Source organism: Rhagoletis pomonella, unplaced genomic scaffold (genome assembly GCF_013731165.1).
Source record: "Rhagoletis pomonella isolate Grant_MI unplaced genomic scaffold, Rhpom_1.0 Rhpom_scaffold_00011, whole genome shotgun sequence".
NCBI classification, from domain to species: domain Eukaryota; kingdom Metazoa; phylum Arthropoda; class Insecta; order Diptera; family Tephritidae; genus Rhagoletis; species Rhagoletis pomonella.
This window is the reverse complement of record NW_023458565.1, coordinates 20,337,576-20,365,136: the sequence shown is the minus strand read 5'-3', so window position 1 is coordinate 20,365,136 and position 27,561 is coordinate 20,337,576. Positions and strand designations below refer to the sequence as shown.

Below are 27,561 nucleotides of genomic sequence, written 5' to 3'. Positions count from 1 at the left end.
TTTTTTCTCTTACACGACATAATAAGCGCTAATAAATAGTGAAAATATCTTCACAAAATTCATGAATCATTAAATAATGCTCTGGATTTGCCAGGCTGCAATTTCAGGACTTCAATTTTCCCAACTATCTAAACTACAACAGCACTGCTGTTTATTTACTTACATCTGTATGTAAATAGGTCATTGAGATTGTCAATCATGATGCCATCATACTATTTTCATTGACTTGTGATTATTCAATCGGACCACTCGTGCGCTCGCTCGTTCCATAAACAAAGTCCTTTGCGCCAACTCATTTCTCCAACTATTTGCTGGTATCTAATCATTTTTGCCGGTAAATCATTTCTCTGGTCTGACAAATAATTTCTATTGTTTATTTTGTGTACCTATGTACTCTTTTACTTGCTGGCACTGGGTTTTAAGTAGTAAACATAAACACATGCAATTGTTGACGCTGTAAAAATATATGCATGTACGTACATATGTGTCCTGGACAATTCAGTGTTTGGTTTGTATTGCTGCTGGGCAATACGTATATGAACCTAAACAGAGTGACAAGCGAAAAGTGGACTCAATGAGTGAATGATTGTGGCATGATGAATGACAGGCGAGGCAGTAAAGTGATTGTAAAAGAGGTTGAACGAATGAATGAATGTCTGCTTTCAACTTCGGTTGACATTTTATTGCAATGATCAATCAACTTCCACTCAAACATCTTTATGCTTTTATTTTGCCAATCTGTCTATGAATGAGTAAAATAAGCCGATAACAAAATTTTCAAAGTTTTTTTAATGCATGCACTTACAACATACATACGTAGACACAATATCCCACTGGGAAAATAGGTAAGCACCTTGCGAGGTAAGCCATGTTTTCTTTCAGTTTTTAGTACCAAAATTGTCATCATGGCCAATGTCATCTACTAGTAAAGGCCAAAATGAACACCTCCGAAGACACATTACGTTGTCAGTTGCAAAATAACGTGCAGCCGAAGTTATTTCCAAGCACCGAACTACTCCGAGCGACTGCTCTGCATTACACGTAACTTACTTTGTAAAGCGGCTCAGAAGTATGTATGATACCAAATGTACATTCTAAATTCCAACTTACATAAGGCGGCCATGCCTTTGTAAAAGTAAGGGACGTTCGGCAGGGAAATGGTAATGACTGCCAGGTGAAGAGTAAGTTGCTAATAAGGTATTATTACGTGCTCCTAATTCCCACTGGGATGCTTCTTCTACGTAAAGTTTACACTGTAAACACATACTACATACGTACGTGTATGTTTATGCCTCAGAGTATGTACTGGTAGGTTGCGGCCTTAAAGTTGTCTCTCCCGCGTAAACAGTAGCGAGTTTGTCTTTGCAGAATTGTCTGAAACTCCATGGGATACTCATGATGCACCAATTTCGGCCAAGGTCACCTTCGTTTTAGCATAGTCGGTCCTAAGAGATCCTTCGGATACAAGCACACGTATGTACATACAAATAATTTGAAATTAAAAAGGACAGCCACACTTAACGACGTGCTTTCACAGCTGCAATTTTATGCTTATACATAAATACATACATACATGTTTACATGAATATATATAGGATGGTACATTCAAAAAATAAAAATACTTTTTTCAAAACGAAAAAAGAACACACAAATTAATATAAATTTTGAATGCGCTTGCACTATATGAATATTCATATGTATGTATGTAGGTATGCACGCAGATACCTATGTATGTATTCATACCAATGCACAATGGGCCAGAAGACTGAAAAAGTGGCGCAAAACCAATACCAACTACAGTTAAAGCTTTTGAATTTTTGCAAACTATCAATGAATGTTAGAAAAAGTACTGTAACAAAATTTATTGATAATTATTTTTTGTTTTAAAAGACATTTTAATTAATAAAAATTTAATATTTTAGTAAAGTACTCTATTCCGATTATAGCCACCGCTGTTAAAAAAATATATAGAGAACTATTCTATAGCAAAAGATATCTTCATTAATTAATATCGGCGGATAATTTGCACTTTTTGTAATTAATTCTTAAATTTTCAAGAAAGCGTATGCGTAACCTTCCCCTATGGTCACATCATACAGAGCATAAAAGAGAATATCGAAAATTACTCAACGGATTTGGACGAGATTTTCTCTAGTATATTCTGCAATGATAGGAGTGTGGCCTTTGGTGTTTAGAATTTCTATAGGGTTGCCAGCTGTCTAGAAAATTAAAAGATTCGCACCGTTCGTTGGATTACAAAAAATTGGGTGTTAAATGAAATGGATTGGCCTTAAGATAAGCATAAATGTTTTATTTTTTTTTATAGGGTTTCCTACTGTTAAGAAAATTACTATATTCAATATTAATAAGCGAAGGTATCAGTTCTGCACCGTCACTGTCAAAGTCTTTTCTGTATAATTTTTTCGAGTAAGGTTGCCAACTGTTTAAAAATTATAAGATGTTCACCGTTTGTTGGAGTTAAAATGAGATAACAAGTGAAAGGATGTGCAATATGTGAGTTGTCTAATGAAAGGACTTGGCCTCCAGATGTGCAATAAGGTTTTAATATATTTAAATTTAAATGACAATAAAAAAATAATAAGAAATAAAGATATTGAAAAAATTAAATTAATAAAGTAATCTAATTAACGATGACTAAGTTAACAAAGGAATTAACGAAATGCTTTTTTTAAGTGGTTGAGTTTTTTCTTACGCTAATTAAATTATTAAAAAAAAAATAAATAAATACAAAATAGTACAAATTAAATATTACAAGTATTTTATTCCTGTAACCTCTTCGTGGTTGGCTCTGGATACTGCAAGTGCGAAAATTCGCAGGCTAATAACAGGTTAAATTTTGAAAAAAAATTTTAAAATCCATTTATCCAATTAGTCACATGAATGTTTTTTTTAACAATTTAGCATAAAACGCACGACTTAAAATTTTTCAATTAAATTCGTATTTTTATTCCTTTAAATAATATAAATTAAATAATTAAAATGGCGGCCTTAGTTGCTAGATAGGCAACGCTACTCAAAAACATGTTAGTGTTAAAGCTTGTTCAAATATTTTCCGCTTGATACCCATAATTAATAAACGTAATTGCAACTAGAAAGAAAGCTAGCAATCCCACTCAAAAATATTTATTTATCTCTGCAAACGGTTTTTGCTTTACTATGGAATTTGAAGTATACTGTGGAGCTTTTGAATAATTATGAATTTCCAAATATCTGGCAACCCAGTTTTTAGAATTTTTTCCAGAAACTTTCTACAGAAAATACCAAGTAGCGGGGGAAAAAATAAAATAAATCCGTTGAGTTGTTAATACGTTTGAGGCTGCTAAAATGTCAAAAAATTCAAAATACTTGCCTTCTCGGCTTTTTCATAGTTTCCGGACACCTGGTACTTTTCTAGGTACCACGTATTTTAATACCTTAGACAATAAGCTATATCATGAAATTTTTTTCACGGTTCACTAGTCAAGAGACAATTTTGGCTACTTTCTCTTTTTTCTGGCCCACTGTGCAACGCCTCTAGCAACCACAATCGTGTACAGCAAAACTGTCTTTGGTTTCCGTTTGCCGTTGCATGTCCGCTACGTTTGTTGAACGCATCCGCCAATATCAGGTTTTATGTGCGGCACATTGCCGTCCAATGGCTGATTTAATGTCTGAAACATTTGTGTTTTTGTGTAAGTGTGAAAGATTGTACAATATATGTAAACATAACTGTTCTTACATTTATGTATGGGAATGGGCATAAAATAAATACCAGCGTCAGATAAATATGCAGTAATAATTGGAAAAAGCAAGTAAGTGTAACAACAAGCGCCAATGGCTAAATAAATGTATATATATATATATATGAATGTAAATCCGGTTGTTAGTTTGTTTTTATTGGCGCATAATTTTTATTTTTATGACAATTCGACAATCGTTGTGTAGAAAGCGTTAATCGGTAAACCGCTAATACTTTAACTCTGAATACAAATGCGAATGCGTCAATGCCAACGATTGCGCCAGCAAGCGTCGATGGTAAATTCTTATTTGATGGCCACATTGTTAACATGAAAACTTTTAATTCTGTTTTGCGTTTATTAGATTGTTATCTTAAATAAATAACAAAGGCCTGCAATGGTTTATCCCTTAAAAAAAACTAATTAGCAATTTGGGTAGGTATCAGGTACCCAGATACGAAGACACGTATACTTAACTTTTAGTCGTTAATTACGTATATACATACCATTTTTCTATACCAGGTAATTTTCCCAAGACAACCTTATTTTAAGTTTGGATTGCGAATGAAAAAAAAATCAAACTTAAACATGGAAAATATTTCTCATATGCCATGTAGGAGTATGGACGCGTTCGGCTATTTTACGCTATGGCGTTTGAATAACATTATTTCGTGCCCCTTTTTCATTAGAATATTACTTCACATTTTTCCTTGACCACTCAAACTTCTTGATTTAACCATCGATTATCATCATTAATAGCTAGATTTTTAAACAAAAAATTAATAGATTGTTTTTTAAGTAATAAACTTCTCTAAAAATTTAATCCATTTAATTGACGAAATAAATCGAATCTATTAATATGAGAGTTCCCACCTGTTTAAAAATTAAAAATTTATTTTTTTAAAAATTATAAAAATTTTCATAATTTAAAATTCAAAGGCCAATGCCAAAAATAAAATATTGCCACCTTTTAAGTAATTCAAAATTGTTATAACTGACAAGTAAAATTAAATATTTTAATATAGTTGTCATATGAGAGGTTTAAAAAATCTTTATTTGGAAAATTTTTTTACTAGCATAACCTAGATAATAAAACCATATTCTCACACTGGCATTTGATTGAGCACACATCACCGTAGGCTCCACGTAGCTGCACTTTAATCGATTTATTTTGTATTCATCGAATATTGGCTTGCGTTTTCATAGTTGTTTACTTTCATTTTAAAAAGCATAATTTATGGAACAATGACAAAGAAACCATTTGACATTTCACACGCTGCATCGATCATCAAAAACAGCAATTAAGTAAGCACAATTTACCTGACCATTGCCCATTATGCCGCTCATTAGTGCCATCTACCTTCCTGCTGTCGTTGTCGCTGCCGTTGTTAGTCTCGTCGTCTCGCATTCATTCAGTATCTCATTGCAGTCAAGCACTCATTTCCGTAGGATATCCGCTGTCATGGCGTTTGCTCATACCGACCGCAGTCGTTAACCTCAACATCAACGCTTCATCAACACACGCCGACGGAAGTATTTTACACGCACTTGCTGCACATTGCTCAAAGCCGCTACGCACAGTGGGCTGATGTGGCCATAAATGCGAGATGATATTAGTTTCAGAAGTTTTCAACTTCTGTACTTGCAATTCCATAGAGGTCAATCAATGTCAAATCGGCCACTGGTTGGAATCGACTACGTCATTTTGCATTTGGAATAAATTGGGTCAGAAATTTTCTTTTATCATAAAATAAAGTGCTGTAAAAGAAAAACAAATAACACTGAAGATGGCACATCGTCGGAACCGATGGTCTCCAAACCAAATTTGACAATGGATGAGGGTAACTCGTTAAAATATACAACAGAATTTACAAAGCTATGCAAAATTCCAAATTTTACAATTTCCGGGATTTTGAAGGTTCGCTTTTTGAATATCTCAAAATATCTCAAATTTAGAGCTATAAAGAAAAAACCATATCTACAAAAATCGAAAAATTAAATAGTTACAAAATTTTGAATTCAAAAAACAAAATTAATAGCAAAAACTTATAAAAAACTTTGGCTAATTTTTTTGTACAATGTGTCTTATAAATAAACTTTAGCAATTGCTTTTTCTTAAGGCTGATTCACATACAACTTTCTTCGCTTTGCTTGATACTTCTTTGCTTTGACATATAAGATCGATGTAGGCATATGCATGAGTATGCTCACATAAAAAACGTTTGAAGCAAAGCAAAGCAAAGCGAAGCAAAATCTTGGGCAACTCTCAACTTTTGCCCGCTTTGGCAATCAGCTGTCTACATGTATCTTTTCTCGTGCGCTTGCATTTGCATTTAGACAAAAATAGGGTACATAGGAATTATTATTGCTATTATTAATGCATATTATTATATTGTTATCTATTTTAAAGATAAAAAATATGGAGAAAAAGGGGAACGTAAAAGCTGTCAAAGCGTTTATTGTAGCATACCTTCTGCATTTCACGCTTTGTTGTCAAAGTTTGAACTGTCAAGCAAAGCGAAGAAAGTCTTATGTGAATGGCCCCTTAAAATCGTTTTAGGAACTTAAAGAGTTTATGGGAAATTCAAAAAATTAACTTGAACAATTCGAGAAATTTTGAAATTCCACAGACAGAACTTCGTTATATGACAAAAGAAAAATTCTGACCAAAATTAATCCATAGGTCGATTCCAATCATTAATCGATTTCATATGGATTGGCCCATAGAACTTTTTCTTTCGAAATCATTTAAATGTTTGCTACACTGTGGCACTGCTGCATCGCTATCTCATATGCATGTATGTATGTAGTGAAATTACGAGAATTGCAAGTGGCATTTATACGCTCATTGACATTGACGCTCAGCATCATTATTCGCTTAACGCAGTCGTTTGCTGTTATTGCTTTTGTCTGGTTTTTGATTGCGCGCATAAAACTACAAGTATCTTTACTAGTGCATAGATATGTATGTATGTATGTATGTCTATATCAGTATTCACTTTATTTACCAACGAAGTCAGACACTTTCTGTTTTGCCAGCAATTTGCATCACACACGCTTTTGCTGCATTCCAATGCTGGTGTGGCGATGTTGATTAAAAGTAATTATGCTGGAATTGAATGCGTTTGTTTTGAGTTTTTGAAAAATACGCATTGCATAATCAGGTCCATATTCGAAATTTAAAAGCAAAGGACGAATAAAGTACTAAGGTAGTTTTCAAGTTGGAAAGTAATGCTTAGATCGTTTTCGAACTGAGTTCCATCCCGAGCAGCGCGACGAAAGTTGACGTGGCTCCATTTTCAATTCTGCTTAGGCGAGCGATTTTTCATAGTCCGGTTGTTAATGGGCAGTATGATTTCATCTCCTAAACAGTAGACGCGAAATAGGTGGCTGGATACTTAAGCTTCATATCCTGGCAAGCAAGACTGCGGTTTTTGACTACAGGAAAACAATCAAATAGTTTCATTACTGTGGCGGGTTCTTGCAGAGACGAAGATGGAAATCTAATAACAGGCATCCAGAGTAGATATGAGAGAGGAAACATTTCTCAATTTTTTTTTAATAGTGTCAAAAGTGTAGTGTTTGATGAAGAGAAACCAAAAGCATTTAATAGGGACGATTTTCACGTACTTCCACTCGACTCAGACGAGGTGAGAACTTAAAAAAGACGGCCTAAAACCACAAAGCCCATGAAGTCAGCGGAGTAGCGGCTGTACTGTTCAAGGCCGGCAACGAGGAGCTGATAAGCAAAAGTTGGACCGATGAATACATGCCCGAAGCTTGAAAATTCAGAGCTCTTTGCCCTAACCCCAGCTGGGGAGATATTGCTGAATCACTTCATGAATCCGCTGGTTGAGCCTTATCCGTGTTGCCTGAAGCTTGCCAAATCCGCCAAAAGCCATATTTTCCCAATTGCTCAAATCCTGAAAAAGGCTCTTGATACGAAAATTTACACAGACCACCTTTTGTGATCTTTAAATCCGCTTTTACCCGGACGAAGGGAAGCTGCCTCAATGACACCATTTCTTTTTTTTATAAACCTGAGAATCTAATATGGTTATCTAATCTAACGTTGGGTACAACCTTCAGGTTCGTTCAGAGTAGAAAGACCTCTCCTCGCCATACAAAACTAAATGAAGTTTTAAATAGAATGTGTCACTCTCCCACGGCTTCTTCAAGGAAATTTTAGAAATCGTGATATGAGAACGTGAAAGTCCGAAGATTTTGACATCTTCGACCGAAAATATGGCCCATCAACGAAGCGTTTTCCAGTTAAGACAGGAAAAGCAGATTGGTGTGTCGGTGAAAAAGGACAGGACAAAGTACCTTCTGGCAACAAAGAAATAGCCTTGGAATTATAACTACCCTATGTAGTATTCAGTACTAACACCAAAAGTAATATCACCCTGGAACTCAAGTGAAGTATAACTCTTGCCAACAACTACTACTTGGCCTTGAAAGTCTGAGCCCCCACACCTCTTAATTGGCCGTCCTTTCCTATGGCACAGGAACATCAGCAATGTCGAACAAATTCGATACGACTTTATGGGCTTTCAAAACAACCTTGCTACGTAAGATCTATTATTTTGTTTGTGTGGGCGATATATGTATGAACGATGACTGCAAAGACGGCCACGAACGCTATGGAAGTATCACTAAAAATCTAAAATTTTTTGAACCAAATTTCCATATATAATTTGATGCTTGAAAAACTCGAGTTAACCGAAATATATTCAACTTTTTCATGTGAATCAATTCATAACATTAAACCTTTAAATATTCCCCACACAACGCTCACTCATTTAATTACTGTAATAGCAAGTAAATAGCATATTGATTGCCAGCGACATGTAACACTTAAGCTCAGTAAATTTTATCTACAACAATATTGTTATTATCATTACCATTAGCAATAAAAAATTAAAATTAAATACCACCAACTATCTACTACATATATGTATGTACATATGGGCGTATGAACACTTCACATTTGTACATATGTATCTATGTACGTAAATAATCAAGTTTAGTTGTGCATTCATCCATAATTATAGGGTCACATGGACGGGTAATGTGCCAATAGTGATTGCATGATGCGATAATGATCTTTCATTTGTGGCTTAATTAAGCCACGATTTAATGTCAGTTCGGTAAATGATCATTGTCACAGGGATGTCCGCTGCAATTGATTTGTTGCATAGTGTAACATACATACATTTGTAAAATCATGCGTATATGAATAAATACATACATATGTCGGTTTTATTAGCGACGTAATGACTTAATTTAATATAATGTAATATTTTTAATGTTAAAAATTTTAATGTTTTTTTTTAAGAAATCTGCTGAAAGCAAAAAATGTTTTGGCGTAGTTGCAAATCTCCCTTTTTTTTAACTAAATAAACAAAACAAATCAACATGCAATATTTTAAAAGATATTTTTCATTAGAAATGTTCACCAACTTTCCCACAGATTTGAGAACAGTAGCTGGGAAGCAAAGACGTCGGTCCTGAAAATCCTTCCTTTGACCCCTGCAATTTTTTTTTAGATCGAAGTTGCATCTCACAGGAGGTAATTTTGTGTAACGGGTTTTAATTTAGCACTCAATCTATTAAAAGTACAGATGAATACGTATTTGTATGGTTTCTGCTTTCACATGGACCATTTAGCACTAAATTACTACTTACTTTAGTAAGGATTAGACAAGTATTAGGCAAGTATAAATGACATGAGCAACTTAACAGTAGTAACGGAGTTAATTATTTGAATATTGAGTTGTGTCGTTATTGCAGAGGACCATCGATATGTATATTTTAATCTAAGGATTAACGTGGTGTCAAATTAGATAAGTATTCCAGGAAGAAAAGTAACCGATTCATGGACATTTCTGGATTTGCACTCACATACATTTATAATGGAAGTACCTCGAATGGATATATACACCTATAGCGCCAATACCCTTAGCTGGATAATTTTTTCATCTTTGGTGACAGTAAAATTTTCTGCTTAACATTTTTGTAGCACATTTTCACCCTTTATCTGACACTTTTAATGGTATAAAATGGAAACGCTTGAAAATAAAGGTCTCAAAGACACGCTATGTTAAGAGTTAGAGGGTCAACATTTAAAAAAAAATGTTTCAGTAAATTTTCTTAAATACGTCAAAAATTATAATATAAGGCATTTTATACAAACTATTTTCGATAAAATACTTCGTAGAGAAAAGTTCATTAGTCTATAATACGAGTATATAGATGAATAACTTGAATGGTGCTTCTGCCTTCTAAATCCTCAACTTCGTTTTTTCGTAAAAGTTAAGTTTTTCAAGACTATTTATAGGTTTCAGGAGGTATTTTCTAAAAGAAGTTTCAAATATAAAAACTTATAGGCTCTTTCAACTATTGGCCACAATATACTCGTAAGTGAATTTTTTATATAAATTTAAATAGTTTGAAATTTGGTGAGGAAGCGCCACACCCAGTGGCAGGGATTCAAGCGTATTCGCTGTTCCCTTCAGGACGACGTTTGTGGCAACAGACCTTCATGAGCCAAACCTTGACATGTAGTCATCTTTAGCCATCGCTGTTACCAGAAAACCTTCGGTTTTAGCATAAAACAACAAACGGTTACAGTGCCAAGGAAATATAAAAAAGAAACAAGTAAGCAAGTCTAAGTTCGGGCGGGGCCGAACATTAAATACCCGGCGCAAGTATTACATATATGCCTTTTCACCTTTCCGAAAGCTACCGTAACATGGTAAGCCGAGGTGTATCAATTTTGAATAAATTAGCGTCCTTAAATTTCGAAATATTGCAGTTTCAAGCATTTATAAAATTTACTGTTATATGAAAAGCCATAATTTTAGTCCGATTTCAATAATTTTCATCGTTTTGCTTTTATGTAGCAAGCACTATAACCACACCGAGTTTGGTACAAATTGGTAGAACGGTTACCGAGATACATATATGTGATCATAAGTGGGCGGTGCCACGCCCATTTTCCAAAATTTTATGATAAGCGTATTTCCTGGTAAAGAATTGTTGCAAGTATCAATTTTGAATAAATTAGCTTTAATATTTACTGATTTATCGAAGATTTCGTATTTCTCCAAATTACCGTTATATGGGATGTGGGAGTGGTTATTGTCCGATTTTTTAAATTTTCGCCGTTTGATATCCTGTGCCAAGGCCAATAACTGTGGCAAGTTTGGAAGAAATCGGTGCAGCTGTTGCCAAGTTATACACATGTAACCATAAGTGGGCGTGGCTACGCCCATTTTTCAAAAATTTTTAATATTCTTATTTTTCGTCTAAAAGTTATTGCAAATATCAATTTTGAGTGAATAATCTTCAGTAGTTACTAAAATATCGCAGTTTTCGTATTTCTGAAAATTACCGTTATATGGGAGGTAGGCGTGGTTATTGTCCGATTTTGCCCATTTTCAATACCATCCGTCCTACGCCCGAAAGAAGTACATGTACCAAGTTTCGTTAAGATATCTTAATTTTTACTCGAGTTATCGTGTGCACAGACGGACGGACGGACGGACAGACAGTCACCGCTAAATCGATTTCTCTTTTCATCCTGATCATTTATGTATACATTTGTCTATATCTATCTCGATTCGTTTTGGCTGTTACAAACAACCGTTATGTGAACAAAGTTATAATACCCTTGTGCACAAGTGCGCTCGGGTATAATAAAAAGAACTTTGCTGTAAGTAGGTTCCTACCATATATGTAATACTCCTATATTGGCAGTGAGAGCTAGTACCGTCCGAAAACACTACAGTACAGATATATCAATAAACACGTACGAAAGAAAAGGAACACATACGTTTATAAATAAACATGTACACAACACATTTACAAAAACGGCACTCAAGTACACAATACATTGACAAAAACAGTACTAGACTGTCTCGCTTTGATTTCGGAATGCTTAAGGTATTGGCCCAATGCAGGCTTGCTTTGTTTGCCTCGCTTTGAGAACTGTCAAAAGTTATTTGGAATATACTAAAATGTATAAAGGCTGGCCAAATGGCAGCTTTGCTTCTCTTGCTTTAAGCGCCTCAAAGTTTCAAATAGGCAAATGTTTTATTTGAAAGCGTTTCGTAGGCATTTGACAAAAAGGTATGTTCCCGTTCTAAATCATTTTAAACCAACTGCTGCATACTTTTATGTACAAAAATTTTTTTACGTATTTAAAAAAACGATATATAATATAAGTTATTCAAAGTTTAATAAAAATGATTATATGTTTCCATATTTATATTTAACATATCGCTGGCTGAAAAGTTGCTAAGTCCATTTTTACAAATTTTACAGGAACTTTGAATACAACATTTTGCGTGTTTAAAGCAAAGCAAAACTCCATACGAATCAAAAGGATTCGATCTTTATTAAAAGATTTCGTATTATTTTGGCCTTATCGGATTTTCGGGGCCTCTTCTGGACTTAGAAAATTTGCCTTTCATTGAATATAAATAAGAAAAAATAAAACAAGTACATTAATCCTTAATTTCCCTTGCTAGTTAGCGACTTTTATGATGTCAAACTACTGGTCAGTCGTCTCTTGAAGAATTGGATTTTTTTTTTGTTTTTAATAAATGTACCTATAGTTATATATGTATAATTATTATCATTCCTTTGAAATGAATTAAAATTCGCATCAATTTAAAAATAAATCTGAAAAGATTGTTTGTATTTTTTTTTTTTCGTTTTCTGGAATTTTGTGGGAAAATTATTCTTAGTGTAAGGGAACAGACCTTAATTTTTTACCTACACAGCTGGTAGCTTTGACAGCGTTCCAAACCGTCATTTGGCCAAACGAGTTTTTGAAGTAAAACAAAGCAAATTAAAGTAAGTAAGGCGTGCAAAGCAAGCCTGCATTGGGCCAGCGCCTTTACACATTGAGATGTTAGCTTACTTCCAATATAGAAGTATTACATATATGGCTCCTACACAAATAAATTATACACAAACAGTAAAATATGTAAACGTCTTAGCAGTCATTTCATATTTTTGCTTAAGAGAGTAACCCTTTCAAGTTTGCATGTTCCTTCGCTTAAAACTGTATAGTTTTTAATAGAGCAAATACGTGTTTGCAAAATAGTTGCCTGAGAAAACAAATTGAATTTGAAACTCATATACATACACACCTACATACATACAAATGTATGTAGATAAATACTTCAACGTAACACTTACATAGTTACATACGCCTTTGTTCTTGTAATAGGTATTTGGACATTTTGCTGGACGGTGTCTGCTTGCAATGAAGCCAGCTACAAGAAATTGTACCAGTTCAGAAATAGTTACCTGACTGCCTCTGAATTATGCAATTAGTAAAAACTGCTGATCGCCAGGGCAACAAATCACACTAACTTAGCCACCAATCTTATATCTTTTCGATTATTGTTCGAAGCGACCGAGAGGTTTGAACTACACCCAAACTATTTACTCTAAGCAAGCTGAAAATTTCCAAGCCCTTACTTCTAGCAGGGTATGTATCTGCATTCCGATGCATTTATATATACATATAGTAGTATGTTGGAAATAGAAGTTTACTTCGAATTTATAAATTCTAATTTAGCAAACTTGCACATACACATATGTATGTATAGATGTGTTGGAGCATTAGATCATATCAGAATAAAAGTCGGCCCTACACCACTGAGTCTAAAGAATTTTTGCAAAGCAATTTCCGTTTCGTGGTCCTGATTGCCCTCAAGTACCCAATTCCAGTACTGATCCACCACATATCCGTTCTTATCACCCTAACTTACCACCTTAATGTAATTAAATTAAAGCTCCCGAAAATCATTAAAAAAAATTAAATTGCGACCCCTAATTTCAGCCAACAAATTTTTTTCCCCGAAATTGCCTTGCAAAAATACTTTGAACTTAGAGGTCTACGGCGAACCCTTTTTGCTTGTAAGGTGGTATGGTCTAATGTACATACATAAAGGCGCAATACATACATATACGAGCATACATATTTATGTATGTAAGGTTATGCTGCAAGTGGTGTAGCTTCACACACAAAGTGTAAATAATTCAGACATGTACTAACCATACATACATAGATGTGTCCGGTCAATCGTCGGCTATTTCCCAACTCATAAGACCACATCGGGGTCAATGGTTGAAAATTTTCGAATAACGCAAAAGCTGCCAATTTTCGCCAATATGCTTAAGTGCTGCTGTGGGTGTGCAAAGAAATTGGAAATTGCATTTTATTGATTCCCACAGTCGAATGCATTCAATGTGGTTGATGAAAAAAATTAAAGTGCTTAGATTTTTTTGATACTTACATATTTTACTCTAGAAGTATTGTGTATATATATTAATCAAGCAATTGGTTAGGCAACCTAAGAACATTTCAAATTAAAATTATCTAAAAAAGTATCACAAGCTTCAGTTGCCATGGCAACAGTAGCTTTTTATAAAAATCACCAATACTTTTACCAGTTTCACAGCGATCCAGTAGCGCATTTCAAGTTCATTGAGCACCCTGTCTTGGTTATAGTAGAAAATTTAAAGTTGGTATAGATATTACAAATATCAAAAGGAAAAAAATATGGGGTTATAGGATGACATTTTTTTCCTACATACCAAGTTTTTAAAACTGCGAATGGAAACCAAATTGGCACTTTTGTCTTTCTTCTGGTTGAAATTAATTTTTGGTTGGTTTGGATTAGGGTTGTCCTTAAATATATACATTTAAAACAAAGACATCCACGAAAAAATCCAAGATTAAAAAAAGTTAAGTTAAAAGTTAATCGCTAAAGTTCGACAAAATCGTGACCTTGACCAGCTATAACTCAGCGATTTTATCAATTTATATGCATGAGTTTCAATTTAAAATTTTGTCGAATTTCGGGATTTTTTAAAAAACATTAAAATAGTCTCAAACCTTGGTAATGAACCAGTAGAAATTGATTCACAATTTTTAAATTTTTGTGTGTTTTTATTTTGTGCGTAGGGTGCACCATATAAAATTTAAATGTTGATATTTTTTTAAGACCACCGTAATGTACATACGCATTCATATGCTTCAGTCAAGCACAATAAACTTTGGTTTTGTTGGTTATTTGTTGTTTCAGTGGGTCTGTAATGAACGGTGTGCATAAGGGTGGTCCAAAATTCACGTGAAAAAGTTAAGTCGGAATTTTTATGCTCTCACCCCCTAGAGTTGTTCTATATCGAAAAAAGTATATCTTTTTTTTTTAAATCAAAAAATATTTAGAGCTCACTCAAAGCATGCAAAAACAACTTTTCGTAGAAATGATATAGAATCATAAAATCAATATTTTTCGGTCGGAAAACTCTCTTCCTCTTCTGGAAACCATAATAATAATAACCAGTTATTTATTTCAAAATTTTTTCATAGTAACTATATTTTATAGGTCCGCCGAAACCCCCAGAAAATGCTAAAAAATGCAATGGGGATAAATAAAAAATCGTTAGTATTTAAAAATGTTTAAATAAACAATTGGGTATTATTATTTGAAGTCTCCTGACTAGAAACAGGGTCTTCCGATCGAAATATATCGATTTTCAAGAATTCTATACCATTTCTATGAAAAGTGGATTTTTCCCCATATAAAATACATGGAAAACTTTGAGCGCTTTGAGCGACCTCTAAATATTTTTTTATTTTAAAATAAAAAATAGCGGAACAATTTTTTTTTCTATATATTGTTCTATATATATAGGGGGTGAGAATATTAAAATTCCGACTTTACTTATTTTGGACCGCCCTAGTATACATACATACAAATCTTAACTTAGATTGGCTTGCCACTTCAAAACTTCGCAAAGACTTTTGTAGGCCATAGCGTTATCATAATCTGGAGCAAAGTCGAAAAATAGCACAGTCCTCCCCAGAAGCCAACATTAGGAATGCTTCTAAGGACTTCTTCTCTTCGGAAACGTCAATAAACCGAGTCCAATTAGTGCACCAATCAGATCATCGTAAAAGTTATAAGCAGGGAACGGATTTTATGGAAATTGCCTTTTTTCTGCTAAAGAGATAGAGCATATTCGATTAAGAATGTCCACGATTTAGCTTTCCCTGATTTCATATATACACATTTGATGTTGCCTTTTTTGCCTTTTTTAATATATTTGCCTTTTTTTGCCTTTTTTAAGATATTTGCCTTTTTTTGCCTTTTCTACCTTTAAAAAAGTGATTATAGCATTTACAATGCGGCTTATAGAAGCGCAGGGACCTCTTGCCAAATTGGTGTTGAAAAAATTCAAAGCCGTAGGCTTGAAGACAATAAAGGGTGTGGGTAAAATTGTAAAGGGCGAGGAAAACGCCCTTATTCCTGATAATATGAACGTTCCAAACGTTCCATATTTAAATTGGGCTCCAATTGTATCAACTTACGTCGAGCGCACATTTAGTACATTCAAGGCTTTTCTTCGCGAAAATCGGATAAAAATGCTGCCAGAAAACTTCAAAATGCATCTTGTGGTTCAATGTTACTACAACTATACAGATTAAAGTTTTATTAGTTAGAAACTCGAAATGAGAAAATAGTCAAAGACTCGAAGTAAAAATTTTTCATATAATGAAACTATGTAGTTCATAGTTTTTCTCTTTTTACTTGTAACATAAACATTTCTAAAATAAATTTATATTTTGATTGTTCTTCGTATTTTCTGTCTTTTTTTAGTGCCTTATTTTGATTTTTTTGCAATACCTTTTTTTTTTGCCTTTTCCTGCCTTTTTCGCTATTTTATTTTGCCTTTTTTTGCCTTTTTTGCAATACCTAGTGATTTTTTCGCTATTTTATTTTGCCTTTTCTGAAAAACGACTACTCATGGGCGTCCCTTAGGAGAAATTAAGAATCCGTACATGCTCTTTGACCGGCCATTTTAGTCTAAGAGGTCACTTGTATAGTAAGGGAATACGTTCAATCGACCTATGTCGCTTCTGTGACTCTGCCACGGAAAAAGCAAGGTCCGAATTTACCCCTCTTCTTTATTAGCTCATTATTGTAAATTTCCTACAATTTTCAATTTTCGGTTGCTAAAATGTGAAAGGTTATATTTTTTACAACATTTAATGCCATTTCGCATGCTCCGGAGTCTGCGTAACTGGCAGACCGTTACCTCAGTATGTATAGAAAGTCCCGAACTGATTTTCTTTCGAAACTTACTAAAGTCGATATACATATTACTCAGAGGCCAGTTTCATCAGCAATTAAAGAGAAAAATATATGTTTTTTCCATGTCAGTTTTCGTATTAAATTCAAATAAAATAAGTTGTTTTTCACTGAAATTTTTTTCGTGAAACTGGAAAAAAATAATAAAAATCAAATCAATAAAATAAGATTCTTTTATTATTAAAAATTAATTTAAAGAAAAAAATCGCAAATGAAGATTTTGAGTTTTTGTAAAGTTATTTTTAGTTATTAAGGCTTTCACACAAACCGGAATCTGGTTTTGCTGCATTCTACCGAGAGGCATTAATTTACGCAAATCACTGAGCCAACAACCTTAAGCTGGCTTTACATGGGTCGATTTTTTTCGACTGGAAAATCGGCTGAGAAATCGGCTAGCCAATTTGGTTTAACGACAAAAATCAAAATCAACTAGAATCCCCACCCGTGCAAAGCCAGCTTTACACCCAAACAAAAAAAAGGAGCCGTATTTTTTATGAAATACTCAAATCATTTGATCTTGTACTACTACTGAATAATCGCTTGGTATAGTTTTCATACGTCCAACAAAATTAATAACACAACTTTGGTTAATTAAAAATCCTTTGGAATTATGTAAGTTTTTATTTTTAGTTATTTTCTGTTAATAAAAAAAGCTGTTATTCAACTATAATACAACAAGAGAATTTACGTATATGTAAGAATATATCTATATGTTTTATTAATTCATATAAATCTATTTGTTTTAAAAGGGGATACTATGTACATATATGGTAATTACACAGTTAAATATTTATGCATATAATGTCTTAAAATCGTAAAATTTTCTAAACTTAAAATAACATTTAAAGTAATTTCAGCGAGTTTCTAACTACGCCAAATGGTTTTTGAACTGATTGTAAATACATATATAATTAGCTTTTATCAGACTTAGCGCGTCACTTAAACCAATTTGACCGTTATTTTGCTTGGCAAACTTTTACCAGTTTAAGACACTACGACACTTATTTATTTAGTAAATTCAATATATATATATATATATAAGCACCCGATCAACCTATTCAACACAGATATTGAATTTGGCTAATCGCTTATTGTGCATTTGAAGGAAGCACGCCAAATTCCAAATAAAAATTACTTTACAAACTTTTGCCAGACTACTATTAAAAGTGGAATATTAAGTTAACAGAATAAAGCTAATATGTTTAGACGTTTATTTCGTTCCTTACTCTTTACCGATAGAGATGATTTTTGGATAAAGCATACATATCTATGTAACAGGGAAAGCTAGAGCGGACATATGGTCTACAAAAAATTCCTCTTTTTAGTGCTTCAACCAGCAGCCTTTCAGCTGCATTAGTTTTTATAAATTTACTTCAAAGATTGACACAAAATTTAATAAAATTCACTTTTTAACTTCAAAGTCGTTTTCTTTAATTTGTATACCCGAGTTCACATAACGGTTGTTTGTAACAGCCTAAAGAAATCGAGATAGAAATAGACAAATGTATACATAAATGATCAGAATGAAAAGTCTGACTGTCGGACCGTCCGTCCGTCCCTCCGTCTGTCCGTGTACACGATAACTCGAGCAAAAATTGAGATATCTTAACGAAATTTGTTATACAGGTTGCCCTTTATCCAAGGTATGTTGCTTTTGAAAATGGGCGAAATCGGGCTGTAACCACGCCCCTTCTCATATAACGGTATTTTCGAAAAATGCAAAAACTATGATATTTTAGTAAATATTGAATCCAAATTGTTGAATATTACTATGTGAGGTAGAATTTTGGTTTAAAAATAATATTATTATGAGATGTTTGAAAAAGGGGCGTGATCCCTCCCTCTTATGATGAAATACTATAACTTTGTAACCGCTTCAGCAGTCCTTACCAAACTCGCGCACGAGCCTTGCTTAGGGTCTAGCTAAGAGATTTGTTGAAAATCTTTGAAATCGAGTAATAACTATGCCCACCTAACATATAACGGTAGTTTACAGAAACACGAAAACTGCGACCAATCAGTAACTACTGAAGCTTATTGACTCAAAATCGATTATTGCAATGACCACTGCGCAGAAAATTAGATTTTTATAAATTTTTGGATTTTGGGCGTGGCGCCGTTCACTTATGACCGCAAATGTGTATTTCCGTAATCGATTTATCACTTTCTGCCAAACTTCGTGCATTTAATAACCTTACTACGAAAAAGGAATTCGGTGAAAATTATTTAAATCGGACTAAAATTGCACCAGTTTCTCGTATAACGGTAATTTTTGGATATACGAAAACTCCGATATTTCCAGGTTAATATTTACAACAATCTCTTAACAATAAGTAAGACTTTTATAGACTACTTATACTTCCTTACTTGTTTTATTTTTATTTTTTCGAACCGAAGGTCCCTTTTCCTTGCGAGCTAAAGTTGCAAAAATGCAAAATGAACTAAAAATATTTTATATTTTATATATAAGAAATATGAATATTGGTTCTTATTGCTAGTGATTTTAAATCTTCAAAAAAAATTTTAATTTGGATATTATCTACACATATTGATATCTATACCCGGTGTTTTGATGTTTTTAGTTAACCCCTTCACTATCTTCCCAGTATCGGTAAAAAGTTTCGGATAACGTATGGTTCAAATAGCCTTCCAGTATTGTTTATGTATTTACATAGTGTTCGAATAATGTTAGAAGGACGACACTCGAGGATTTCCAGGATTTTCCATGATAAAATGTGAAAAGGACCAAACAATTTTAACGGCTTTAATTCTACAGAATTTCCCCTTTAATCTGATAGGCATACTGTATTTCTACATTGTACTGAATTTTTTTAATAATTACTTTTAATAGTTATATTTATTAAATTTCAAAGCCCTTCAAAAAAATCCTGATGTCAGAGAGAGAAAACTAAAAACGCAGTTTTACTATATTTGGCCCATGGTTTCGCGAATATATAAAATTGTGTGTGTGTAAAATTTACTGTCGCCCGGTGTAATAATAAATTAATTACTCAAAAAATTAGCCTAAACTAGCTGATTATGTAAAGTATTGCACCGGCACATAAAAAAATATAAAGGGATGTTGACCAGGTTAGTAATTTTTTACGCATTTTGCTGTACTTGGGATTTCTTTGTGTGTGCTGGTGTCTTGTCAATGTCTGAGTGTTATTTGAATGTATCACTGTTTCCATGGTAGTGAATGGGTTAAATAGGAATGTCAGCTTAATACCTATTGTTAAAGCCTAAAAGGGATTTAAAAGCCCTCAAATAAATAAGCAAATTCAATTGAATTCCTCCGCTTCAATTCAGATTTGTCATGACATGTTTGTGCCCAAACACTCTTCCCTTGTGAATATAAAAACCTTATGTAGAGTTTACAATTTCAGCTTGAAGTTAAGAGTGATTTTTACTGAATGTTCTTCTGTTTACAATATCAGCTTGTAACTAGTCAATTTACTTATTCCCAACTATGACCAGAATTTCACTCCAAACAGATATGTAAACCGTAGAACATTCAATAAAAAGCATTCTTAACTCCAAGCTGATATTGTGAACCTGTCTCTAAGGCTGGTTTTCACTAGCTCATTTCATGCTTTCTTATTTGAAGAGCGATAACTCAGAATTTTCCATAGTGAAAACAAGTCCTTATAATTTTCAAGCCCGACTGACGCTATTATTGCTGCCGCTACTCATGCGCTTCACCTACTACTCCTGCTACACTACCCACAGCATAGCAACTCTCACCGCCTACCCATCAAACGCATGAATACACCAGGCAACAATATGAACGCCGCCACCATCCGTGCTAGTCAGGCGATCCGATTCGTCTGCAGTCGCAGATAGGCAGCACCATTTTCACCACCATTTGTAGTATTTTCAATGAACACATTCCACTTTTCTTGCCACTTCTGCAGTGCCGCCTTCTTCTGCTCCTCACTCAATGCGCTGTAGACCAACGAATTGATCGCCAACTTCTTTAGCAAACGCATATCGGCATGCGCCGAAGCGATGCCCAAGAATGCAATATAGAAATCGTGTGAGAGCGGTGTGGCGCGCCAAAACGATGGATCATCCGATGAGATCACAACTGTGTAATTGTTAGCGAAAAAGTGTGAACAGGGATGATTGCGATAGTCGCTGACGAGTTGTAACACCTGATTGGAAATGGGATTGATTTCGACGGGTATGTTGCGCTCCTTCAACGCCTGCAATACGAGCGGATGTTTGGTGAGCGCGAAGCCATGACCGATACGCTTTGTACCGAGCAGCACTGCATCGATTAGATTTTCATCAACATCGGAACCATACCAATTCGTCTCACCGGCATGAAAGTAAAAATCGATATCAGCAGGCATGCTTAATAATTGCGGTATGAAATCTTTAAGTGGGCGTCCAAGCTCTTCCTGGCCAACCAAGTCGAAACCAGCAATGAAATCGGGGTATTTAACCTGAAAGTGTATGGAAAGGTTAACTTGTTGCGTAGTAAAAGTAATGTTAACTGCATTGATATTATTTCGAACCTTTATTTCAATGCAGATACGTATATACTCCTCAACTTGTGTTGGGCTTGTATTACGTATCGGCGCATAGATCAGTTTCGATCCGATGAAGTCTGGGTAATCTTGCATGAATTTTTCCAAGGTTTCCTTATAAATGCGCACAGTGTCCAGCTCGGTGTACTCGTTATCTTCCAAGTCATAGAGCTGGAATGAAAAAAGTGGAAAGTTTTTAATATCTGTACATAAAGCGCAAAATTTAAAGGGGCCTCGGAATGTTTGCTATTGACAGAAAATTCTAACGCCTTGCTGGATATGAAGCCACTATAAGATTTCAGTAAAGAAGGTCGTTGGCGAGTTTATAGCAAAAAAAGCATATCGATGGCTGAGTGGAAGATCGACCTATCTCGGCAGCCAGTTCGAAAACGCTCTATCTCATAAAACTTTTCAAGAATGCCCTATTTCATTTACCACTGGCTAAACAAAGATTAAACGACTGCGGTGCTGCAGAAGTTATTGGTATTTTGTTCTGCTGACAATGGAAATCAAATGTAACCCAGGTCTGTTAGGAAGTTCTTTAATTCATGTTTTGTTTTCTTTTTGCTTTTCAGGTTAAATTGCAAACTGTGATTTCAAAACAACACCCCAGCTCCTCTCTACCTACGTACATTCCCTCAAAAGAGGACTGGGGGACGGGGTTACTCAAAGAAGGTAGCTGTGAACTTCTTCACGGACAGATCAAAACGTAGTGGCAGAGTTGGTGCAGATGTGTTTTGCCGGGAGCTCTTCAACAAAATTGTCCTCAGGCTTCCGGATATCTGTTGTGTCCTTCAGGAGGAAATAGCCGCCATCAAGGAGGTGGTAGATTGTGGTCCCAGATTTCCTTATATTCGCTAAAAGCGATAACACCTAAACATTATCTACTAAAAGTCTACTTAAAGTGTGATCTACATCAGGTGCCTAGTGATAAAATGGTAACAGCTAATTAACCTAACCTTACCTCACACCAAAAATTCGTATACCACAATATCGCTCAACTTACCCTTGGCAATGTGCTACGGAACTCCAAATACTGTACGCCATCGGCACGGTACTCCTTCAACGCATTGTAATAGTAGTCCGCCCACACAGGTGCATAGGTAACCAAACCATCCAACAATGTAAAGATTTCCATAAACTCCTCCCAAGCCTCATTGTTATCAAGGAATTTCTCTTTCGGATATAATGTAAAGCGTTCACGCAAATATTCATCCACCGCTGCAGCGCCATGCCTATCACGCATTTCCGCCAAAAGTGTCCACGCACAATTTTCACCTTCCACCACATGTGTTGGCTTTTTCTTGGCAAAATGCAAATCGACCGCTTCCAATGCACCACTACGCTGACACGCCCACAAATTCTCTCGGTAGGTTAGTTGTATTACAAAATCAGTGCTACACATGGCGGTATCGTGCGCATGCAACACGCCACCCTTCGGCATTGCATGCAAGTAAGCGAATAGCGGCGTCTTAGTGATGTCTTCCAAAACGCTGAAGAAATGTTTTGATGGCTTGAAGAGGTGCGGCGTGATGAGACCCTCCTCATACTCGTAGGTCTTTGCTGCCATAATAATCTTATTGGCAAGCAATTCTTGTTCGTTCAACTCAATTTCGGCGCCCAGCCCCTTGGATTCCTCATAGCGAAAGAATAGATTACGTTCGGCATCGTAAGCGTCCGGTGTCGGACGACTGCTGCGTAAACTACTATCAGGCAAATAGGCGGCCAAATGTGAAGCAGCCAACTGGCTGCGTTTATGGGTGCGCGCCAAAACAACACTCAGCAGGCACCACGCAACGAAGGCAAAATGCGTAAAGTTAAACATTTTGGTAGCGAATGTCGATCAGAAATAATGGTGCGTATGTATGTTGGTCACGTGAGCCGTTTATCACTGAGCTGTGTCCAGTTGGAACGCCGATCAAACGCAAACTGAGAACGTGGCGAAAGAAAAACGAACGGACAGTGTTTCGCTGCTGTTGTTGATCTGCAAGTGAATGAAATTCGTGAGTGTTTTCATTGTTACGTAATATTTAGATTACTTTTATGATCGCTAATCGGCGGTAGCGCATATTCTAAGTATTCGTTTTCAAGTGCCAATAATAAATATTCGGGGGAAAGCAAAGAATTTCAATAGGCGATAAGATAAAGTTTAGTTCTATTTGTTTCGATTTTATTCACAAAGTGCTTCCTTATGATTAAAGTAGTGTTCGAAATTGTTAATCTTTAACATGTGCTAAGCAGAAGGCATGTGCTTAGTAGGAGGATTAAACCGATAATTTTGTAAACAACTTAAATATTATTTACGATTGACAGTTGCGGTTTAGTGATGCGGCAGCTCTTATAATTATCGTAGCGAAAGGGGATTCAAGGAGTACTAAAATTTGACTCAGGTTCTGGCCGCATTGCAGGATTTTTTTTACTTGGTCTAATTTACATTAAGGTGTATCACAAAAAGAAAATACTTGCGATTTTCTCACCGGAATTATTAAATTCATTTTATAAGACTTCCGCCAAAATATTTCCAAGAAATATGTAGACTTATGTGAGCTGGACCGATTTGAAAATACTTCCAAAAATCTCATTATTTGGATTCCGTTTAGAAAATGCTGAGGTTCAGCTCACATAGTTTTTAATCAGCCTTATCCTGAGTTTCGCCTGGAAAAAATTCTCCCGAAAATTTGTCATCCAAAGGTGAAAAGTGAAACGGGCCGGGGAAAATGAAACGCATGATAAGGCTGAATATTTTTCCGAAATATTTTGGCGAAAAATTTAAAGTATTAGAAACAGTACCAATTTTTGTTTTCTTTTTGTATAGAGAGTGATACAACTTAATGCACATGTATTTAACACTTCTATCGATTTCATGCAGTTGAGCAGCCATTTAACTCATTCTTTAATAGCTGCTAGCTCTGTAAATAGCTAAATATTTAAGAAATTCACCACATTGGAGTATACCATGTTCCAAATTTTAGGCTTGTCAGTCTGCGATTCATTAAACGTGGGAAGTAACATAGAATATGTTCTGAAGTTTCATCCAGCTGCCCACAAAATATGCAGTCCGTTTCTACAGAAAATCCCATTTTATGAAAATGGTACCATAACTTGCAGTGTCCTCTTAGGCAGTCTGCTCTAAAACCATCCCGGCTAAGTTCAAGGCGGCTTTCAGAGTTCCTCCTGGAGTTAGTTATAATTTTTTTGATTGTCTCAGACCCCTTTACTTCCGCCAGAGGGCAGTAATCTGAGATTCTTCTCAGCTCTTAAGTAGTGCTGCAGTTTACTCTTAAGATGTGATACAGAAAAGTTCGAGACCATGTAAGCGCATTTGAACTCCATGATTTGCGAGGTAGTCAGCCATTTGGTTGCCTTCAAACGGCGGTTCAAAGGAGTTTTCCAACTGTCGGACATAATATTTATTCTGGCCCCATTTGTTCTTCTATGAAGACATTTCTACCACAGACATCGATTGCGATGACTTCGGCCTGGAACATGGTTTTGTGTGAGCCCATTGGATTGGCAGACTTTTCTGGTATCTTGCTCCAATTACGCCTGCCTCAATACTCCCCTCTTCCACTGTTACATTGGATATATTATCGCTTCACAGCAGTCACTTTTAGGAATTCGGACCTTGTAGGGATTGTCAAAGGATAATTTTGGTAGCATTATATCGTTCGTAAATGGCTTGTGGGCCTCCAAGTGACCCCGAAGATCCCCTCATTTCATATTGATTTCATTGGGCAGTCTTCTAGAATATGATTAGTTACCATGAGAACACTTATTTCAAGAACAATAACAACTATCAGACTCAAAAATAGTAAAATTCATGGTATTGTAAGTAAGCAAAAGAACATTTTCACGCGACGGAGAATGCTTTAGCGACTACTTGTATAACTATTTTCAGCACTTTGGGCAATTTTCGCCAGTTTCCATTGTGTTGACTAGACTCTCGACTTTTTAAGTTGCAAAAAATTTAACTTCCACCTCAATATCTCTATCATCCCTACCAAATAAAGAATGCAATGTTTTACCAAAACAACTCCCTACAATTTTATTCTTAATCATCAGAGAAAATTGTAAATTTTCAAACTAGAAAATACACAAACATTTTTATTCGCATCCTGTCGTCTACCTCAGGACATCGTCAATCCATTTCTCCCATCTTTTATTCCATTTTTCAAAGGCTTTCTCCCGCTGAGCCTGTTCAAATGCCCCATATGTAATCGAGTTCGAAGCCAACTGCTTTAGCATGCCAAGATCTGCCTTCTGCGAGCCAATCACCATAAATGCCACATAGAAGTCATGTGTTAGCGGCGTAGCCTTCCAAAATGATGGATCATCCGAAGCGATCACAACTGGATAATTTTGCGCAAACAGCACCGCAGCGGGATGAGTACGCAAATCGCCAACATATTGCAACACTTGATTTGATATCGGACTCACTTCGATGGCAATATTTCGCAAACGCGCCAAACGCAACACCTCGGGATGCTTAAGCAGCGCCAGGCCATGACCAATGCGCTTAGTGCCGAGTAGCACAGCGTCGAGTAGATTTTCATCGATGCTTGAGCCATACCAATTGGTTTCGCCAGCATGAAAATAGAAGTTGATATCATCTTGTACAGCGAGAAGCTCGCGAGCATAATCACGCAATGGGCGACCCTCGGCCTCATAGCCAACCAAGTCGAAGCCGGCAAGGTAGTCGGGGAAGTGGGACTGCAAGTGGGGGTAAGAGAGAAGTTAGTTGCTTGAACGAAAGCGTGACGGTGTTCGATTAAAATCACACAATTTACCAACCTTCAACAACAGCGCATTGCCGAGATACTCGACTAAGCGAGCGTCGCTAACTTTTCGCGTAGGCGCATAGATCAGGCGCGAACCAATCCAGTCCGAATGTGTTGCGCGGAAACGTAATTCCGCATTGCGCATTGCGCGCGTCGTATTCAGTATGGTATAGTTGCCACCAACTAGGTCGTAAAACTGCCGAAAAAGTGTATATTACTACAATTGGCACAAACGCACAGTTTAACTTGAGCGCACTTACTATTGGTAATACGGAACGTATTTCCAAATATTGCACGCCATCTGCGTAAAATTCCTCCAGCGCCCTGTAGATGTACTCCTCCCATACGGGCGCATAGGTCAACAGCCCGATAACAAGTCGAAATATGCTACGAAAATGCTTCCAAACCGCATCCTCATTGTCGAACTGCACTTGCGGATACATAGTCAATTGCGCTAATAATTTCTTATCAACAACATCGCCACGCTCACTCCCTCGTAAGTCGCTCAAAAGCAACCATTCGCACGGCTGCTCGCTCTGCGGCCGCAACAAAGAGAATCGCAGCCGCTCGTACTCTTTTGTCTGACTGCGCGAAACACAAACCCACAAGTGCTCACGATATGTTAGGCGCAGCAGGTATTCACTGCTACACAGCGCCATATCATGCGCATGCAAAACGCCGCCTTTCGGCATACCGCGCAACAGCTGAAAGAGTGGCGTTTTGTTGATTTTCTCATTTGAGCGAAAAAAGTGTTGTGCCGCTTGAAATTGGCTCAAATTTGTCAAACCCAGCTCCAATTCGCGTCTCTTCTCCAGCATGATCAGTTCATTGAGCGCGCTTTCTTTGGAATTGAGCAGCACGCCGCCGCCGAGTTGTGCGCTTATCTCCTTCTCCAATATGTTGGCGCGCAAAGTTTCGTAAGCGCGCACGCGTTCCGCAAGCGGCGTGAAGCTACGTAGCGTAGGCAACTCCGAAAGTAGGACAAAAACCCAGCCATTGGCCAAAATACAAAATATCGCTAAATGTCGCAGCGAACGCAGATTACCCATCGTCGCTAGCAGGTCAAGCGGCGAGCGCAAACTAATTGAATGGCGGCAGATAAGCTGAGGTTATTGTTGCGCAGCTCACTATCAGCAGCAACGAATGCTTATTGAGTAAACGTTAAATTTGACTAAATTTTATTAATTTTGGTGAGCTTCTTTGGCCTAGTTGGTGATTAGTGCAAGTAAAAACAACGTTTTTTCTTTACTGCTTTGCCCTACGTTTCGCTAAACTCCTTAGCATCCTCCGGGGCCAATCTTTATTTTAAATTAACAAACAAAAGAAGATACAAACA

At 36.0% G+C, this 27,561-nt stretch overlaps 3 protein-coding genes across 3 annotated transcripts in view; all 3 read right to left on the bottom strand.

Moving 5' to 3' along the window:
• Nucleotides 1-27,561, bottom strand: part of LOC118747203 (putative uncharacterized protein DDB_G0282129) — a 145,241-nt gene that overhangs the window by 13,291 nt on the left and 104,389 nt on the right. The gene's annotated exons all lie outside the window — the stretch shown is intronic.
• On the bottom strand, nt 20,567-23,404 carry LOC118746787 (adenosine deaminase 2-like). The gene is made up of 3 exons (XM_036480697.1): nt 22,454-23,404; nt 21,436-21,618; nt 20,567-21,363 (listed from the first exon to the last, which is right to left on the bottom strand). The coding sequence occupies exons 1-3, from the start codon at nt 23,270-23,272 to the stop codon at nt 20,725-20,727; spliced, it is 1,641 nt and encodes a 546-aa protein (XP_036336590.1). The 5' UTR covers nt 23,273-23,404; the 3' UTR covers nt 20,567-20,724.
• On the bottom strand, nt 25,487-27,320 carry LOC118746788 (adenosine deaminase 2-like). Its single transcript, XM_036480698.1, has 3 exons — nt 26,486-27,320; nt 26,239-26,421; nt 25,487-26,157 (listed from the first exon to the last, which is right to left on the bottom strand). Exons 1-3 carry the CDS (start codon nt 27,272-27,274, stop codon nt 25,570-25,572), a joined length of 1,560 nt encoding a protein of 519 aa, XP_036336591.1. The 5' UTR covers nt 27,275-27,320; the 3' UTR covers nt 25,487-25,569.

Coding starts and splice junctions, on each gene's coding strand:
- LOC118746787 (XM_036480697.1), bottom strand. CDS start 23,272: ATGTTTAACTTTACGCATTTTGCCTTCGTTGCGTGGTGCCTGCTGAGT. Junction 21,619..22,453: donor TCCGTAGCACATTGCCAAGG/GTAAGTTGAGCG, acceptor TTTTCATTCCAG/CTCTATGACTTGGAAGATAA. Junction 21,364..21,435: donor GTATCTGCATTGAAATAAAG/GTTCGAAATAAT, acceptor ATACACTTTCAG/GTTAAATACCCCGATTTCAT.
- LOC118746788 (XM_036480698.1), bottom strand. CDS start 27,274: ATGGGTAATCTGCGTTCGCTGCGACATTTAGCGATATTTTGTATTTTG. Junction 26,422..26,485: donor TACGTTCCGTATTACCAATA/GTAAGTGCGCTC, acceptor CTTTTTCGGCAG/TTTTACGACCTAGTTGGTGG. Junction 26,158..26,238: donor GCAATGCGCTGTTGTTGAAG/GTTGGTAAATTG, acceptor CCCCACTTGCAG/TCCCACTTCCCCGACTACCT.